The sequence below is a fragment of the Nesoenas mayeri genome (genome assembly GCF_963082525.1).
Source record: "Nesoenas mayeri genome assembly, chromosome: 2".
NCBI classification, from domain to species: domain Eukaryota; kingdom Metazoa; phylum Chordata; class Aves; order Columbiformes; family Columbidae; genus Nesoenas; species Nesoenas mayeri.
In genome coordinates, this window is record NC_137543.1 from 153,669,565 (window position 1) to 153,687,772 (window position 18,208).

At 38.5% G+C, this 18,208-nt stretch overlaps 1 protein-coding gene across 1 annotated transcript in view; it reads left to right on the forward strand.

Moving 5' to 3' along the window:
- The window catches only part of NCAPG2 (non-SMC condensin II complex subunit G2), a gene marked incomplete at its 5' end in the record, with an annotated part of 44,385 nt that extends 33,467 nt beyond the window's left edge, over positions 1-10,918 (forward strand). The window contains 7 exons of the mRNA XM_080339584.1: positions 29-128; positions 770-954; positions 1,708-1,851; positions 3,682-3,785; positions 4,727-4,824; positions 5,229-5,331; positions 10,181-10,918. Of these exons, the coding sequence (XP_080195710.1) occupies positions 29-128; positions 770-954; positions 1,708-1,851; positions 3,682-3,785; positions 4,727-4,824; positions 5,229-5,331; positions 10,181-10,232 (786 nt within the window). The 3' untranslated portion in view covers positions 10,233-10,918. The remainder of the gene's footprint in view (positions 1-28; positions 129-769; positions 955-1,707; positions 1,852-3,681; positions 3,786-4,726; positions 4,825-5,228; positions 5,332-10,180) is intronic.
- Positions 10,919-18,208: the final 7,290 nt, after the last annotated feature.

Consider the following 18,208-nt stretch of genomic DNA (forward strand, 5'->3'; position numbering starts at 1 on the left):
CTTTTATACTTTTCCATCTCTTTTCTAGTCCTACCTGACAGTATGTAAAGATGTCATAATGGTTGGCCTTGGAAATCTCACATTTCAAGCACAGCTTTTAGATATGGCTCTTTCAGTTATACAAACAGGTACAATGTTTTGTACTAACCTCAACATATCCATATATGTGTGGCTGGCTTTTCTTATATTAGCAGAACTATTCCTTTTAACATTTTGGAGTTTTTTTCTCAAAAAATGGTGTTTGCTGCTTGTGGTAGCTAGTACCAATAATATGGTCAAAAGTCACAGCAGCTTTTCAGAAAACTGAAAATAAACAGAAAACCAATGCAGAACCATGTCACTGATAACTAATGTTTCTTCGTTGTTCTTAGATTCCAGTTATTACAATATATAATTCAACGTTTATGTATGTGTATATATACATATATATATCAGTATGCCTTAGGAGGCAACATTGTAGCACTATTTAAATTTGTCTGACATTTGGAAAATTATGTCTGCAGTACAGACAGTATTAGAGCTCAGCTCCTGAAGAAATCTGCAGTTTTAACACCTATACTTCAAGAATTGGAAGGAACTCTGGATTTATACTTAAAATATTGATTAAACTGTTTGAAAATTTCAGCTAAGGATGCTCAGAAACTCAATATATTGTCTACACTTGTAAACTGTATCTATTTATGTTATATAACTGAGTTTCATTCTAAGCTTGTACCTGAAGAATGTCTCATTACAATTTTTATATTGTGGTATTTATCTCTTTCTCTAGAGAGAGGTGGCTTTTGTGCTCCAGTGTTACTGTATGCTCTAAAAGAAATTGTTGAAGCTTCTTTAACTCAGAATACTGAGACAGATGAAGTGGCAAATCTTTTCCAAGCTGTACAGACCACCTTCCAGAAAGTTTTACAATGTGTGGCACGTAGTCTCAAGAAACAGCAGAAAGAAGGGATTCAGGTATCATATTACACTTGAAATCACTACCTAATGTATAGATGAATCCGTACTTTTTATGCAATTGTATTATACTTAGACACTTTGAAGTTGTTGTTCAAGTCGGCATCTGATTAAATTTCCAGATAAATTTTCTAAGTTTCCTCGTTACCAATGTGTGGGTGTTTGGTTTTTTTTAATCCATTCTACCCTTTTTGTCTCATCATGACAGAAAAACTAGTAAATTGGAGTACTATGCATTCTGTTACAAATGATCCTGAACTACCATAGTACTCATAGGTTATTATTCTTATCTGCAGTTAAATGAACTCTCTCAATCCAGAGCAAAGAATTCGATCCATATATAGTATGATCTTGGGAAGGAGGAGAAGTTTATTTTAGCCTGAATTATATCAGCTTCAAAATATGTATGATATCCTAAAGTTCTTCAAAACCTCCTCCCTCCTATCTTCACAGAAGAGTCAGCTTCTTGTATTTTATAGTAGAGACTAGATAGTAGTGAGATGGGGAGATCACTCTGGAAAATCTGATGGCCTGCTTTTCAGGACTTCCAGAACATGTTCCATTCTTTTTTGTTACAACCAGTGTTTTGTTTGTTTCTCTCAAATTTGAGTGGGCTTCCCAAACATGTTGCTGACTCCCGCTCTGATCCAAGGTGGCTAGAGTAGCTCAATAGCTTTAGGTGTGATCTGCACTTCTGGACAGAGAACCTTGCTGAAATATTTTAATAAATGATCTGTTTTTCTTTGGTTTTAGTTGATTCACTCTCTTCAGGTGCCTCTTGGAGAATTCGTACATGCAGTCCAGTGCTGGCATTCAACTTGCCCAGCAGTTCACCAGGGTGTACTCTCCACCCTCCTGGCTGCAATAGTAGCAGAGATAAGTTATGTGCTACAGAAGGTACAGTTAATGCTGACTTTTTTTTCTTTTTATTATAATTACTGCTTTTTAAATGTTGTGTTGGGACAATAGAGCTATGTATGTTCAGAAAATGTGATCTTTGTACTGCAGGTCAATATTTTGTTTGTGTTGGCATGGAGCAAACAGGAAATCTTATTTGCCGTAATTTCATGTTGCAGTGCATCTCTCATGTTTACAAATACAGCCATGTAAGAACAGAGTTATCCTGATATGTAGTTCGCTATCTGCCTCAGATAGAAGAATTTAGAAATCGGGCAGTACTGGAGATGAACGACATGGTTTTTGAAAAGTTCTTTCCATATTTGTACTGGGTCAGACTGGGAAGGAGTTAAATTTCTTCACGGCGGTCCACGACAGTGCTGTGGTTTGCATTTGTGGCTACAACAGTGCTGAGGGCACGCGGGTTAGTTTTGGCTGTCGCTGATCAGGGTTTGTGGAGTGTGAGGGCTTGCTTTCTTCACCCCCAGCCCCACAAACCAGCAAGCAGGCTGAGTGGGACAGGACCAAGGCAGGTGACCCAAACTGACCAAAGGCGTGTGCCATACCATACGATGTGCTCGGCACTAAAAGCTCAGGGAAAGGAGGAGGAAGGGAGGTTATTCTAAACCTACCTCACTTTGTCTTGCCCAGCATTAGGGAACTTAAGAAGTGAACCAGTGATCTGTGAAACAGATTCCAGTGCCCTGTTCTTGGAATTGTCACATGAGGTTCTGTAATCCTGTACCACGGCAGGGTGATGTCTTGCTTGACACCGAGCACTCGTGCATCCTCTGCTTCAATACAGATCTATTTCTCATTCCACATCTTTTTGTTGTTGTTTGATTTCCAAATATCTGATCTGAGTTTCTTTGGAAAGAAAGAAGCTTTAATACAAAAAAAAATATATATATATACATAGAGATTATCGTATGTGCTAAAAGTCCAAGGAACCATTACTGTCCTTGAAGGAGAAGGGTAACATTCCCAATGTGTGTTCCTCATGCTGGGAGTGTTAGGAACAAATAGGGCAAGTAAGATTGGAAGTTTCATGGACTAACAAGGAAGAGCAGAAGTTCTTTAGCAGAGGCTGCTGTGGTTGCTGGATTTGTCAGAAAGTACCGAGTACAACAGAGCTGCTGCTAAGATTCGATGTTACAGAAGGAACTGAAACAATACCTGCAAATATTAATGTCCCAGCTGAGGGGCTGTGGGATGAGAGCATGCTGTTCATAGATGCTGCAGGGTAAAGGTTTGTCATCTTGAATGACATTACAGATTCATACTTGTAGATTATTTTTAGATTATTGCAGTAAATCGTCTGAGCTGGAGTTTTCCCTGCCCCCAGATTATTGTATTAGTAAATCAAAATTCAGTTCTAACTAAATACTTGCCACGCTATTCGGAATTTGATACTAAAGAGAACTGACACAGGGAATCAGGAAATCACTGTCACCTAAGCTGTGTTCAGAAATCATGTATGGACACTTAAACTTGGAGATACAAAGAATACTCATTTGTGCTTAGCAAGCTATGCCTTTATAAATAATGACCAACAATGTAGTTAAAAGAAATTTCTATTCAGAACAGCGCTGGAGAATATTTCCCTTGGTACAAATACTGTTTATTTGTTTTAGTCTTTCTAATTTGAATTTATTTTGTTTATTTGGACACAACACAATCAGATTAAGGCTGTTCAAAGAACACATGTGAATGTTTCTTCTAATTATATAAGGATAGGTCTTGGTTAGTGTAATTATTGATTTGCTTCAGTGTTTTCTGGATACATATATTTCTTGATATACAGCAGCTTTTGACTTTTTTCTTTTTTAGGCTTCCAGTGAAACAGACTTAACTATACCAAAGACTATTTCAGACCTTCCTCCTCTTTCAAGCAGTTTAATGACCATAATTATGAAGTCAGTTAATATTGTCAGGTAAATGTTTTTACATTAATTTGTCTAAGATTGTTGCTAATGTAGAATAGCTTATATGTTGTCAATAAATGTTAAATTTCAAAATTCAAATAAAGTTTGAGGAACTAGCTACTTCATAATCCCTTTCTCTTGATATGTTGTTTGTAGGTATTGATGGGTGGAGGGATTGGTTCCATTTTTTAGACTGCTTCTAAGAGTGCTTCTTGTTTACAAGACTGTTCATCTAAATGAGTTCTTTAATCATACATCTTGGCTTGTTTCTTTCATAAGGTAGTTATAAATATCTCAATCCTGTAATTCTAGTTGAATTTGCAAAACAAAGAAATCCAGAGAGTCCAACAATAGGTTTCCTAATCCAAATCTTGTTCTCTTTACACACCCCTTTTGAAAAGAAATACAGAAATTCAATTAATTCCTCTGAAACTTTTTCTTGTAGTGGTCAAGAAGAATCTTGTCCATTCTTGATGGAGAAAGTACTAGCTTAGACCAGATTGTTTCTATGAATACTTTGGTAAACATGTATCTGTCTTCTAGTATTTATCTTTTCAGTGCAAAGAAAATCTAATTGGGGAGATAATTTACCTCTGGTTCCACTGATGCCTCAAGACTGAGACTACTTAAGGCTTTCTTTTATTAATATGTATCAATAGGCCGTAATCAGAGACCAGTAGTAAATCTTTCAATATGTTAGAAATTATCATCTACTTATTCTGTGTACGATCTTTTTAGTTTTCTTTCCAAGCAATTCACCATTTTGCTAACTCACATATTCTCAGTTCCAGAAGCCACATGTTGTCTTGGATTACCCAGTAACCAATGCTTTATCCTGCATGGTGTCTTTGAAACTATGGTGGAAGGGTAGCATAATCACAAACTTGTGTTTAGTTCTATTTTGAAATAAACATGATTTATAAAGTGTTTTTGCTTTATTCTTCCCTTAGGTCATTTTTAAATGAATTAATGGAATGCATTCTCTCTGAAGAAATTGAAGGGATTTTTAGTTTAACAGCTTCTGTCTGCATTGTGATTATAATTAAAGGTCAGTCAAACCATTTGTGTTCTATATTTTCCCCTTTCTTTTTTTTATGTGCTACATTTTGAAAGCTGAATTCTTGTATAACTCAACAGGCACTTTTCCTCATGCTGTTAAGGTACCATTTTTCTACAGATTTAAGGTTATATCACTGGTAAATTACATTGTTAAGCTTTAGACTTTCCATCTTTGTGTAGTGAGTTTAAAAACACAATTGTCTGCTAAATCATAGGGTCTATATATTCTGTTTTGCTGAAATACACATTAATTAATGTGACAGTGAAAATCTAATATCTAATCTTGCATTAAACAGTATTTTATTTAAAGAAATATTTCTGAAAATTTGCAGAGGTTTTTGTGATAAATCATTATTTTTGTCCAACTTTTCAACATAAGCTTATTTCAACTAGGTAAGCACAAAACTTGGCTTCTGAAGGATATTGCACCTGCCATTCGAAGGAAACTGCTAACGTGCACGGGTGCTGCCGGGGAGGAATCCAGCAGCACTGAAAGGTAAATGCGTGAAGGGAATGAACGCTCACCTCTCCTGTACCCTCTCTGCAAGAACTGCCTGTGGTTTGTACGTACTTAATACAGTCAGGGTGTTTGGAGTGATTGCAGAGTTTAAAACAGCGGGTAAAAAAATGGTGAGCTATTGAGCCCAGCACAATATTAAATTTCTTGCCCATGTGTTTGCTGCAGTTGCGATCTTTACATACTTTGGGTTGTTTTGCATTTAATCTGAATGTGTTACGCCTTGATCCTATATACTGCAGGATTCAGTTCTGAAATTCAGTTCTGTTAGCGGCAGGTGTAGAACAAAGCAAGTTTACTATTTCTCTAACAATGTTTTTAAGACCTTTCCACAGGTGGTTTTATTTTACTCTTTTTTGGGATTTCAGAGTCATATCTGCTTGACTTTTAGGAGTTTTTTTGAGGTAGGTTTCTTGAAAGTTATTTGCTACACTGTATTTGCAAGCATTTATTTCAGACCTGCCTAAAAAAGACAGTTATGATGAATGCCTTAGCCTCAAGTGTCTCAAACTTGCCCAAGTCTAAAAAATTGTTAATATTTGGTTTCTGCCTAGTTATTGAACTGCCTGTGGAATGAGAAAACAGGCAAAGTAGACATTAAAAAGCACAAACATAAAATACAAAGAAAACAGGCTATACAAAAATACTGAGAAAGTTCATGATGGACTGCAGTGGCCTGAATATGCAGAGGCTGTTGCAACCTTTAGTTCTTCAAAATGATGATCCTTACTGTCCAATCAAACAATAGATGTCAAGTAGACAGACTTTAAACTAAATTACAAACAAATTAAAAAAAAAAAATCAAAACACACAAACCAAACCAACTTCAAATTTCATTGTACTCAACAATTTCTTGCATGGCACTTCCAACCTAAGGACAGTTCCCCAGCATGCTCTTCTGATGGGTCACCCACCTCAGGTATGTTGTTCTCTGGCATTGGTGCCATGTGTTTAAAGTCAGTACTATGGTTATAAGATGCTACTGAATGAAAAATAAGATGGTTTATCAAGGAAGCCACATGGGCTGTATCCTTTTCCCATGATACTTCACAACCTTAGAGTTTGCACATGAGGTGTATGAGGAAGCCCAACAGCTACACCGAGTCTTCTGGCAATGGTAGAACTTTCAGAAGGCTGTACAGTAAATATCCATTTGGAATTTGTCCACAAGTGCAGAAGGTAAATTGTATTTTTCCAGGCGGGAGTGGGGAAGACTCCTGATATATTCAAGACAATACAACAGAGTAGCTGTGTTGTTGCTGACAAAATATGTGTTTATTCATTTAATGTGCTATTAAATCAGCCAAAAGTGTTTTATTTAAGTCATTTTAAAGAGATACACCATCTTAAGAACTAGATCAGAAAGTTTTATGATATATATGAGCCACCTCAGTTATGTACCATCAAAAATGAGATTTATTTTAAAAAAAGGGGGGGAAAAAACCAGAAATTTTGCTGTTTAGACTTTGAGTGGTTTCCACAGAGGACAGTGTTCTCATGTAACAGAAAATTGATAAAGAACTAAAAAGAAATTATTTTTTTTATTAAGTAACTACATAATTGGACTTCTGACACACTGGCTGACCCTGTGTCCTAGGCGAATTGCTTTAATTAGTTGCTCGGTTGTCAAAAAGTTTATTTTGGTGAGACCTAGCTTAGAAACAAAATCAAACAAATACACAAAACTCGATTTTTTTTTTTTATATTAAATAATTGAATGTCAGGTTGCCAAGTTTCTACTGGAGTATTTTTTTTTAAATAATAGAGATCTGGAAAAGAAAGGTGATCAGCAGATTATCATGATTCAGTGATGCACTTTTAATCAAGACAGTTGAAAAGGCTAAGAAATTAAAGCAAGTTTTAACATGATTAAATAAATAGGCCCATTAAAATGAATAATTGCTGCCACTTGAGTGCATTACTGACTATAAATTTCAGTGAGAACACAGATAATTGTTTTATGAATCTATATGATCATCTCAGCCCAGTGAACAGGGACAAATTGACCTAGAAGTTGGGGCAGATGAAGAGCATAGGATGCTACAGTGGTTTAATTTTGTGATATACGAGTGACTACCTTTGTATAACACAAACCCAAGACATAGCTACAGGTAAACCACAATATTAAGAATATGACCATGATGATGGGAAGTATTTTGAATACGAATGAGAAGTGCAATATGATAACAAAATTCAGAAGCTATCACACAGCTTTGCAGAATGTGAGAGGATTTATATTTGTACAGGTATGCTGGGGTTTTTTTCCTCTCTCCTGAAGGGGAAAACAATTCAAGCTGAAAACAGGTCAAGAGGAAGTTCTTCAATGATGAGCTTTTGCTTGATGAATTTACAGCGTGTTTGCACTTTCTCAGACGAACGTTGGACCAGGCTGGGCCTCTGGTGTCTTCTCCCATGTCCTGTGTAGTGCTCTGGTACCTGTGTGCTCATGTCTAAGTAAACTGTGATTAAGTACAGTCTGAAACAGGCCCTGTTGTCTGTAAATTGTTATTGTCTGCCCACCGAACCCCAGCATCTGAGTCATGCTATGCTGTGAGCTACAGCTCTGCATGTTACTTTGACCAGAATCTTATAACACACAGTGCTGCACTGATACATGTTAAAATATATTATTGGGTTTTTTTAACTCATACTTAATACTATTATTACTTTTTGCTTCTGAGTGCTTTATCTCATAATAACTCCTTGAGGGTTTATTTTATTTAATACCCAGGTACATCAGGAAATAGTAACATCCTTTAATTTCCCAAGAGGCTTGGCATTCTGTGCCTGCATCTTAAATTTAGGCTTAGAAGTAATCTATTACGTATTAGCAAAGAAAGGAAAAAGTAAAAATGCTGTCTGGTGCAGTAATTAAAGTGCTGCCCTTAAACAAGGAAATGTTGCACTAATTCAGAAGCAAAACTTTTCATTGTGATTTAGTCTTCCCTCTTCAGCTGAGTTAGCGATTTAAGGTGGCCCTGTGGGTCTATTATTTTAAAAATGCTGTTCAGTGCACATAAAAATTCTGGACAACATATTGTATATTGAGAGAATTTCCTCAAGAGTAATGGCACACACATTAGTTTAGTTTATAAAATGCAAATATTTATGCCTAGCAAAACAATGCAAATAAAGCTGTCAGTGTAGTGATGTAGAGGATGGAGAAAAATACTTCATATTCTGTAAAAACAAACATACTACAGAATAATACCTTTTACTTAATACTTTGTATTTAATTAACATTTTGATATATTGGTATTAGAATTCAAATTTAGCTAATGGCTGTGCTGAAAGATATTTCTTTACTGTTATCATTTAGCTCTTCCAAACTCTTTTTTGCACTCTCACTGCATCTGTAAATAATGATTCTTGAATTGTTTTGTAGTATAACTTTGTGTATGGTGTGTCTGCCACCTATCTGAAAGTTCCCCAGGAAGGTACCCAGTAACACTGACAGACATTTGGCTGTTTGAGGAGTTATTCTGAGTAGGTGTTCCTGCTCCGGCAGGGGGATTGGACTGGATGATCTTTCCAGGTCCCTTCCAGTCCCTCACATTCTGTGATTCTCTGTGATTCTGTGATGGCTCCGTGTCCAGTGGCTGCAGGTGCGTGATCCAGCATCATAGATCGATTGCTTTATTAGCCTTAAATAGCAACAAAATAAAATTTATACAAAGTAGCATTGTGTGTAAAACCACAGTGCTTAACTAATTACACTAATTTTATAGTACATTATAATACCAGCTTGTTTTGACAGTTGAATTCCATCTGGCTTGATGGATGTGGTGCTGCAAAGGGCGAGTGTCACAGCCCTGTAGTTCTCTGGGTTCAGGGAGCCCAAACATCCCACCCGCTCCTGTGAACATGCAGATCTGCCTTGGGTATTTCAGGTCTTGGTGTCTCATGATGAATGCTCAAATTCATCACGATTAACGACTGACTAACCGTGCTTATTTGGGCCATCAGTCTAGGACTACAATAATAAAAACATGGAGAAAAAGAATGCTTGAGAAATACAGGTGACAGAATCTTTTATGAAAGTAACGTGAAGGGTAAAGTGCACAGTGGTTAACAGTGAAACAAAGTTTTGTTAGAAGACCTAAGAGCCCGTTTGTGTCTTTTGAGGGTATTTTAGAGCAGTCCTAGAAGTTGTTGCGTCAGAATGCGACTCCAAAGGCTACGTGAGTGACTGTCAGGGAATGCAAGAAAATATAAAGGAACTGCCAAATGGAAGTTTCAGAGCTGATTTGAGATTGTTTAGGGAGTAACAGGAGACCAAAGAGTCAGAAAGGGACTTGGGTGGGTGTACGTGCAGCTGGAGGAGGCAGCTGCTAATAAGGGTAAGATAGAAAGCTCAGGCTTGGAAAAAAATTGCCACAAGAGAGGAGAAAAATTATGAGGAGTGAAGAATGAGAGAGAAAGGAGGAAAGTAAAAGAATGAAAAATGGCCTTAGGGTGAATTATCCGTAAAGGATTAGACTATTTGTTTGAAAAAAAGGAGTAAAAAATGCTGTGAAGGAAATGAGTGGGTTCTTTAAATAGATGATGAAATATTAGAAAATCTGTTTGAATTGACAAAGTAATTTAAACTGGTTTCCTGTAGATTACACTGTAGCTGGAGATGATCAGCAGAAAAATGGAAGAGTTGAAAGAAAAAACCCAGCTATTTCAAAAATAATTTGTAAAGGTGTATTTAATACTTAAGCTAATATGGAATAACTGGTCATAGAAACTATGTGATACCTGTACTGTAAGAATCAAATAGTCAAGGACTGATTTAGCATTTAGCGTATCTAATCCTGTTGTGTATTGGTTTGTGCCATTTCAGAATCTTGTGCGAATCATCTCTGAAAACTTTGGATGAATTTTTGAATCCTTGACCACGCAGAAGCTTTTGTCATGAAAATTAAAGGAAGATGTATCGTTTTTTAAAAAAGATTGGTTTATATACTTATCAACAGTTAAAGTTTGTTTTTTTGCTATTCTGTACATGTAAAGCAGGCAAAATGTATAAAAGAGTGTATAAAAATCATGTAAAAGTATAGATTTTTTTTTTTTTTTCCAAACACCTCTAAAGAGGTTATTCTGTATAAAAATGTCATATTTGGAAGGGATATAAAAATCTTTTTTTTTTTCTAATAAAACTAATAAAAATTTGAGATGGTGGTAGCATGTAACCTCTGTTCCTGGGAAGACAATAGAGCACATTCCCAGAGGTTATGGGAATAAATTGGAAACATGTGAATGACAAAAAGGTGATGGAGCACAGCCCTCGGGAATTCACCAACCTGACTGTCCTCCCTTTTGTGGGAGAGAGCAGAGAATGTCATCTTGCCCGTCTAGCAGAGGCTTTTCCACAGGCTTGTATAATACCCTCAGCCAAACTGGAGAGAGGAGAACTGGATGGGTGGACTTAAAAGATGAGTGAGAAAACTGGCTGGACCATCACACTTGGAGAATAATGGTGCTACACAGTCTGAGAGCTGGTTACTAGTGGTGTTCCTCGGGGCAGATACTGCTGCCAATACTGTGTACCGGTTTTATGAAAAGCTTGCGCAATGGGATGAGATGCAACCCTAGGCTGTTGGCAGATGATACCAACTTGGGAGCAACAGTTGAATCACCGAGGGACAAGGTTGTCCCACTCAATGGGAGCCAGACAAGCTGGACTTAAGGATCAATACATCTTGTGATGTTCAACACAGACACGTGCTCTGCTGCCTGTATTGGGATCGCCCTGCACAGTAGCACAGGCAAGTGCAGAAGGGCCATCTCACTGCTGTCCTCGCTGTCCTGCATGAGGATTAAGAGGAGACTTTTCTCAGAGGTACACATGAGGAGAATGTGAGGCAACACGAACAACTTAGAGCAAGATAAATTCTTGTTTTTCATAAGAAAAAAATATTCTCATTATGAAAATGAATTTAAATTGGAAATGGAACCAGAACAGGTTGCTCAGAAAGGCTGTGGAACATTTGTCGTTGGAGATGTGCAGAACTTGACTGCTGAGGCCCTGACTGTCGAGTCATAAGTTTGAACTCAGGCCTGCTTGAGTAGGGGATTGGACCAGGTTATGTCCTGAGCTTCCTCCCAACTTGAGTATTAGTGTGATTTCGTGACAAGTGTACTGGAGGGGAAAAGCCTTAGCTATTAAACAGAGATGTGATTAATACATAAGTTAAATTGTTTTATATTTAGCTATTTTTATAAATTAATAATGATTATGCAGATAATGCAGACATGTAAGCTACTTATTTAATTTTCTTAATGCAACCAGATGTTCTCCTAAGACTAATGCTAGAATGCTGACTGTAGAATGTTCTTTTGCCTTCACTGAGATACCTGTACATGAGGGGTCTGAGCTCATGGTGTGGCTTAACCCCAGCCAACAACAGAACAACAGCTGCTCGCTCGCTCCCACCACCCTCTGTGGCACGAGGGAAGAATTGTAAGGGTAAGAGACTCATGGGTTGAGATTAAAACAGTTTAATAACTAAAAAGAATAATTTTTTAAAACTGTAAGGAAAAGACAAAACAGAACACATGCAGAGAGGAAAATAAAACCCAAGAAAGACAAGTGATGCAATTGAAAACAGTTGCTCACTACCAATCCACTGCTGCCCATCCAGGCCCTGAGCAGTGGCCCCCTGGCTGACTTGCGTCCTAGTTTATATACCAAGCATGCCATCACATAGGGTGTGGAATATCCCTCTGGTCAGCTGTCCCAGCTGTGTCCCCTCCCAAGCTCTCATGCACCTCCAGCCTTCCTGCTGGTGGTGAGAATCAGAGAAGGCCTTGATGCTGTGTAAGCTCTGCTCAGCAGTAGCTAAAACACTGGTGTATTATCAATGCTGTTTTGGTCAGAAATCCAAACACAGCCCCATGCCAGCTACTATGAAGACAATTAACTCCCAGCCAAAACCAGCACAGCTTGTAATGCTCTATTTTTCTCTGTTTCAGAAGGAACCAGATTCTTTTCAGTGGTGCCCAATGACCGGATGAGGAGCAGCAGGCACAGACTGAAGCACAGGAGGTTCCATCTGAATATGAGGAGAAACTTCTTTACTTGGAGGTGCCAGAGCCCTGGAATGGGCTGCCCAGAGAGGTTGTGGAGTCTCCTTCTCTGGAGACATTCAAACCCGCCTGGACACCTTCCTGTGCAATCTGCTCTGGTGAACCTGCTTTAGCAGGTGGGTTGGACTGGATGATCTCCAGAGGTCCCTTCCAACCCCAACCAGTCTGTGATTCAGTAAATCTAATTAGCGTCCCCAGAAAATGATTCAGCCACAGACTAAAAGCAGCACATGGTGACCAGCTTAGAGCTGGGTATCTAACGCTTTGTTATCTACAGTTAAGTGAGGTGACTCGCTATGTGTCTATGAAAATGGCTTATTGAGGTCTCCAGTGTTACTGAGTGGCACTGAAATGAAAATTCACAGATTTAGCCAAATTAAAGACAGACATTCTTAATTAAGATCCATGCACAGTGCTGTGCCCCCATGTATCTAAACAGGCATCTAATGTGCCAGCTTTGTGGTAAGAGACTAAGATTTTTTTCTAGTATCTGGTCTGTCAAGTGCAACAAACTACTTTTCACCTGGTTTGCATCAAATTCATGCTTAACCTTAGTGCATAAAACTTCCCTACTGGATAAAAACTGATGTAGCTGGAATGTTCATATTTAAAAGCAATCAAATTCTTAATAACTGTCAGGCTTTTCAACACGAAGGTCAGGATGTGTACAGATTAATGAATTCCAGAAGATTTACCTTACCCACAATGGTAGCCTGAGCCAAAAAGCCTAACGCTGCCACAGCAGGTATCTGTAGGTCTGCCAACTGTTTATCAACATCTTTATAAAAACTGTGTTCTTTGGCCTTCATTCTTCTACATCTGTTAACAGGCAGGTGTTCCAGTAATGACCTTTTAAGTCTTCTGATTATACAAATTACTTAATGAATATGTAAATCACAGCTTCTTTTTTCTGCTTCTCAGTCTTTCAGTATTTGCTGATATTATTAGATTAGAAGAGAATCCAAATTTACCGCCTTGTTTTTCCTCAGTGTATAATATTGCTTTTTGTTTTTTCACTTTCCATGGAATACTTGTTACAGACATAATGCCAACATCAGATGCAGATTTCTTCTGAAGCACTCGCAGGTGGTATTGCTGGGAAGGGTCAGAAAATGTAAAGATAACCCTTTGTCCTGCTGTTAGGTGGTACTCGAGTCATTCTCAAGAGTTGAAATAATTTTGCAGTAGTTGTGCAGCTGGTGGATAGATTTCAGTTCAATTTCTAGTCCAGTTCTGCTATATCTGCTCTTGGAGATGAAAAAACATTGGCTTTCTGCAACGCAAACAGTGATGTTCTTCAGATTCATTGAGTCAAGGTCTGACAGAGCTTTCTCCTTGGGTCTTTATGGCAAATTTCAGAAAAATATCAAAGGAGTTCTAGGTTTTATTTGTTGTTCTCATTGCAAATTAAATCTTGCCAAAATGTTAAACCCCTACATTTTCCTTCTGTTTCAAAGATGTAAATAAATAGCATGTTCTTTAAGTTGTCTTTCGGAAAACTGTAAACCAAATTTGTTTCCTCCTATTAATTCAAAGTGCTGCTGAAATGCTACTGGGGAAAAGGGCTGGTCTTGGTATTCACCCAGGTGCACTATCCTCACTGTGTGGCTGAGAACTTCCCACAGTTTTCAGACAGACCCTTTAAGATCTGTTCAGCTTTTTCAAGAAGTTGAACTTGACTTCGATTGATAAAATTGCTTGAAATATTAACAAGATAACACCATTTGAAGATACTCCATTGAGCAGCTTGCATCGACAGTCACTGCTCGTGTACAACTGCTTGAAGAATGAATTTTCTAGTCACAGTTGTACCTGTACATGGTGTGGCTGTAGCTCTCCCCTTCATGGAGATTTGTCCAATAGAAATATCACTGAAGAAGGCAATAGCTTTAAACTATTTGCAGTAATCTTCTGGCTTTTAACTTTGTTTCCCAGCCAGACAACAGAGCAAATTAACATCATCATCACAAAGGGGATACAGTCCCTACAAAGAAAATCCAGCAGTCTTCCATCTGTCACAGCTTCAAATCAGGAGCTAAAGAAAGACCAACAGAAGTTCTCAGGCTCCTTCCTTAGCAATTAGGTGTCCTCAGGTATGGATCCAAGCACACCAAGTTCCAGACTTGCCAAGGAAAAGAAAAAATCCACCTTGCACCTGCTGCTCACTCCCATGATAGCTGCAACTCTGCATTTAAACTCTTCCGTGCTGCTGCCAAGTGCTTTGAGATCTGCTGACTTGCAGGACAGCAGAGAAGCTAATTTTGATAAAATCCTTCACGTAATAAATGCTTAGTGAAGAATACTTACGACCATGACTGCGATATGAAATCATGAGCCATCCCAGCAACCTCACATTGTTTTTTGCTAATCTGCTCCAGTCTCTGATGAACCAGGACCCTTGTGCAGTGTCCGTGCCTGTGCTCACGGTGCCTGTCGTGGCAGCTGCCCAATCCAGACAGAGAAGCCTGGCTTAGTACTTGCACCTTGACAATTACCTGGCCAAGGGCAGCTTTGGGGAACAGCTGCAAAAGTTTCCAGAGGCAGCAGTTCTTCAGTTTCATTAAGCCATTGCAAATAGGCACTACTCTTGGCCTAATCTGCTTCAGATGAGACTTAGTCCCAGGCCCTGTGTAGCTGCATTGCTGCTTGGCTGAGCATGACCCTAGGTCTAGCCCTAGGCTTCAAAATTCCAAGTAATTTTAGCTTTAATTTACTCAGCAATCACTGGGATTTTTTCACTGGCTCAGGTCGTTTCCCACAGAGGTGTCCTAAGTCCTCTCTAATAACAGTGGGTCATTTGTTTCTGCACGGTTCCACACCACAGCTCTAGAAAAGCTGCAGAAATTCTATGCATTAGTATTGAGGAAACTTTAGCTGTGGAAATTCACTTTCTGTTCTATCTGCTAGCATTTTTTGCAAACAGTATCACAGTAGAAGTTCTGTTAGTATTATTTTCTTAGTGCTAATGACTCCAAGAACTAGAAGCTGTTACCGACCTTTTCCTGTATCATCTTTTATTTTTAACCAGAGGACCACCTTGTTTTCAGCAGAATAGCTTGGCTCTCAAACACATGACTTTACACTTATTTATTTCATGGCGCTTGTATTACTTTAGACCTCACATTACTAAAGTCTTTCCAATTAAAATTCTAGTCCTCGGTTTGGTATTGTTGTCAACTTTGTCCTAGTTTCAAATATATGTTCAAATTTCATTAGTTCATGCTTATTTTTTGTACTGTCATTAATGAAAATATTAAATAAGGTCCCCTTCCAAAACATGATTAGTAATTCCTTTTCAGCCTAATCTATTTCTCTCTTCCGTTCAATTAGTTCCTTACCCATCTTGCTATTCCTATAATCTTGTCTTGGGTTAATAATTTTTTATATGCTGCAGCAACAGATGCTTTGCTGTAAAGCCTTACATTTTAAGTAGGTACATTTTAGCAGTTCTTGCTGGAAAGGTACATGAATCCTGTACAGCCATATGCTACATCAGAGGACATATAGGATGGAGCCAGCCCAGCCTCCTTTTGGGTTCTTCGCAATGTAGAATGACACATGCTTCCTCCCTTTTGGGCTAATTATTAAGCACTTATATAAACTGTCTGTGCTAGCTCAACTTCCATGTGAATAAAGAATACTGATTTGGCATTTTTAAATTTTATTTCTTAATGTGACAACCTTTCCCAACCAATTGCCTAAAATGGTACCTGAGTACCCCTTACCAGCAAGAAACATGGGCTCCATGCACTGACCTTTCTGAAATCTTGTCATGGTTGTTAAGTAAAAGGTAAGTATTAGCAACTTTATTTTCTCAGCATAGTATCTAAAGGAAAAATACAGCATCTGTAAGAGGCTATGAATCCAGGGGGACCTATCTAAGAGAGTACTTAAAACAAACAACCAAAACCAACCAACCAAACAAAAGAAGGTGACTCTGTTTCCTGCTCCAGGCTATTTAATGACAGTGTGACTGAAGTTCTCCCACTGTTCCATTGAAGGAAAAGCTCCTTTTACTGAGGGAGCTCATTTTGTTGATCATAATGGCAAAAACTGTATCCTTTCCACATCGTTCTCTAAGATTGGACACTAGTAATACAAAGGATAAAGAAAAATATTTTACTCTCAGTATTTTCTCAGTTCCACACAAAGAGAAGTTCTCAGGCTTGTCTTTTATTTAAAAGCGGCCCTTTATGGAAAGCAACCATCTTTCTTTCATGACAAAACCAGTGCTGCCTTTCTCGCATCCTCTGTCCCCAGATTCCTTCTCAGGGCCTTGCAAGATGGCTGTTTGCGCTTGTGCACCCGCTGTGTGTAAACCTTTATTTTACAGGGAGAGCTGCCCCTGTCAAGTGCCTCACATGGTCACCAGGCTTAGCAGATGAATTTGCCCACGTACAAGAGCTGCCAGGGGATGCACAGTTTGGCGACCACAACACTTGACATCTTTAGATGTTTCAATCCGCACTGCATTTCTGCAACAATATTCAAACTCAAGGGCAGTAACAGAAAGTCCGAGCCTTATACTGCATGGTATACTATGCATCTGTGACCTAAGTAAAAAATTAAACGTGGGGTTACTAACTTTCAGTGTTTACCAGATTCTTTTTTTTTACTTTTCAGATGCCTTCAGATTGTCAGAATTGAAAAAAATAAGGTTAAGACTGAAAAAGAAGAAATTTAAAACTAGCCCGTCCGCAATGAAATTGAGATGTGTTTGATGTGAGAAAATGAGAGAACTTGTCAAGGGATCTGATTACAGCCTCCTGAGTCCCTGTTTTCATGGACGCTGGAATCGGCAGCAGTATTTGGCTCCGGAGCCATCCGTCACAGGTCAGCCAGCCTCTGGGGAATTCTTATCTTCCCAGATAAGATCATAGAGCCTTAAACTGCCTGAGCACCACGTAGTGATCAGGGAAACGAGCTTGCAGGTTTTAATTTATCAGTGTATCATGATGCATTGATTGAACGCTTAAAAGCAAACCGTTTCCATGGGATCTGATATCAGAAAGCACTCTGTGCTACCCGATGAAAGACTCTCCTGTGCGATTAGCACAGCTGAACAGGTGTGCTGCTTTTGGCTCCAGAAATATGTTGACTTTGTGGAAAATTTATATGTGGAAACAGGGGGTTTTTTTAATGATGGTGAAGGGGAAGAGGAGAATTCTTTTTTCACAAACCTGTTGTGAAGACCATCTTCATCCCTTCTGTTCTCAACCTTCCTGTTGCAGTTCCAGTTTAGAGCAGCTCTTTTACCTCTAATTTTATTCAGCTGCTAATGAAAGAAAAGGCGAGTTACATGTTTATAATTCTTTCTAACTATGTTTAATGTAATTCTTGCCAGTAGACTTATGAACCTTTGACACCTTTTCACCATTATAATGGTAATATAGGAGATTTATTGATAGAATACTAAATATCCATCATAAACTTCAAAGCAGAAACCTTCATCCATCTTATGAACCATTTGGAGAAATTCCCCTTCACATGGTGGAACTTCCACTCGTGGCAATGGGTTCTTTTTGAGCACAGTGGGGCTCTGGCTCTGACCAGGCTCCGGGTTCCCTGTGAGGGAACTCGGGCACCTCGGCAGCCCCAGCTCTCTCTGTCCTCCTTTATCCTCCCTGGGCTGCTCCTGCTCAGCCACCTTCATCCCACCATTCATTGGCTGGGACCCCAACATCGTATCTTTGCTTTCCTCCTGTTCCTTTTTTTTTTTTAAATTATTATTATTATTATTATTTTTCCAACCCTATGATAATTTTCTCACACTAAAGAGGCT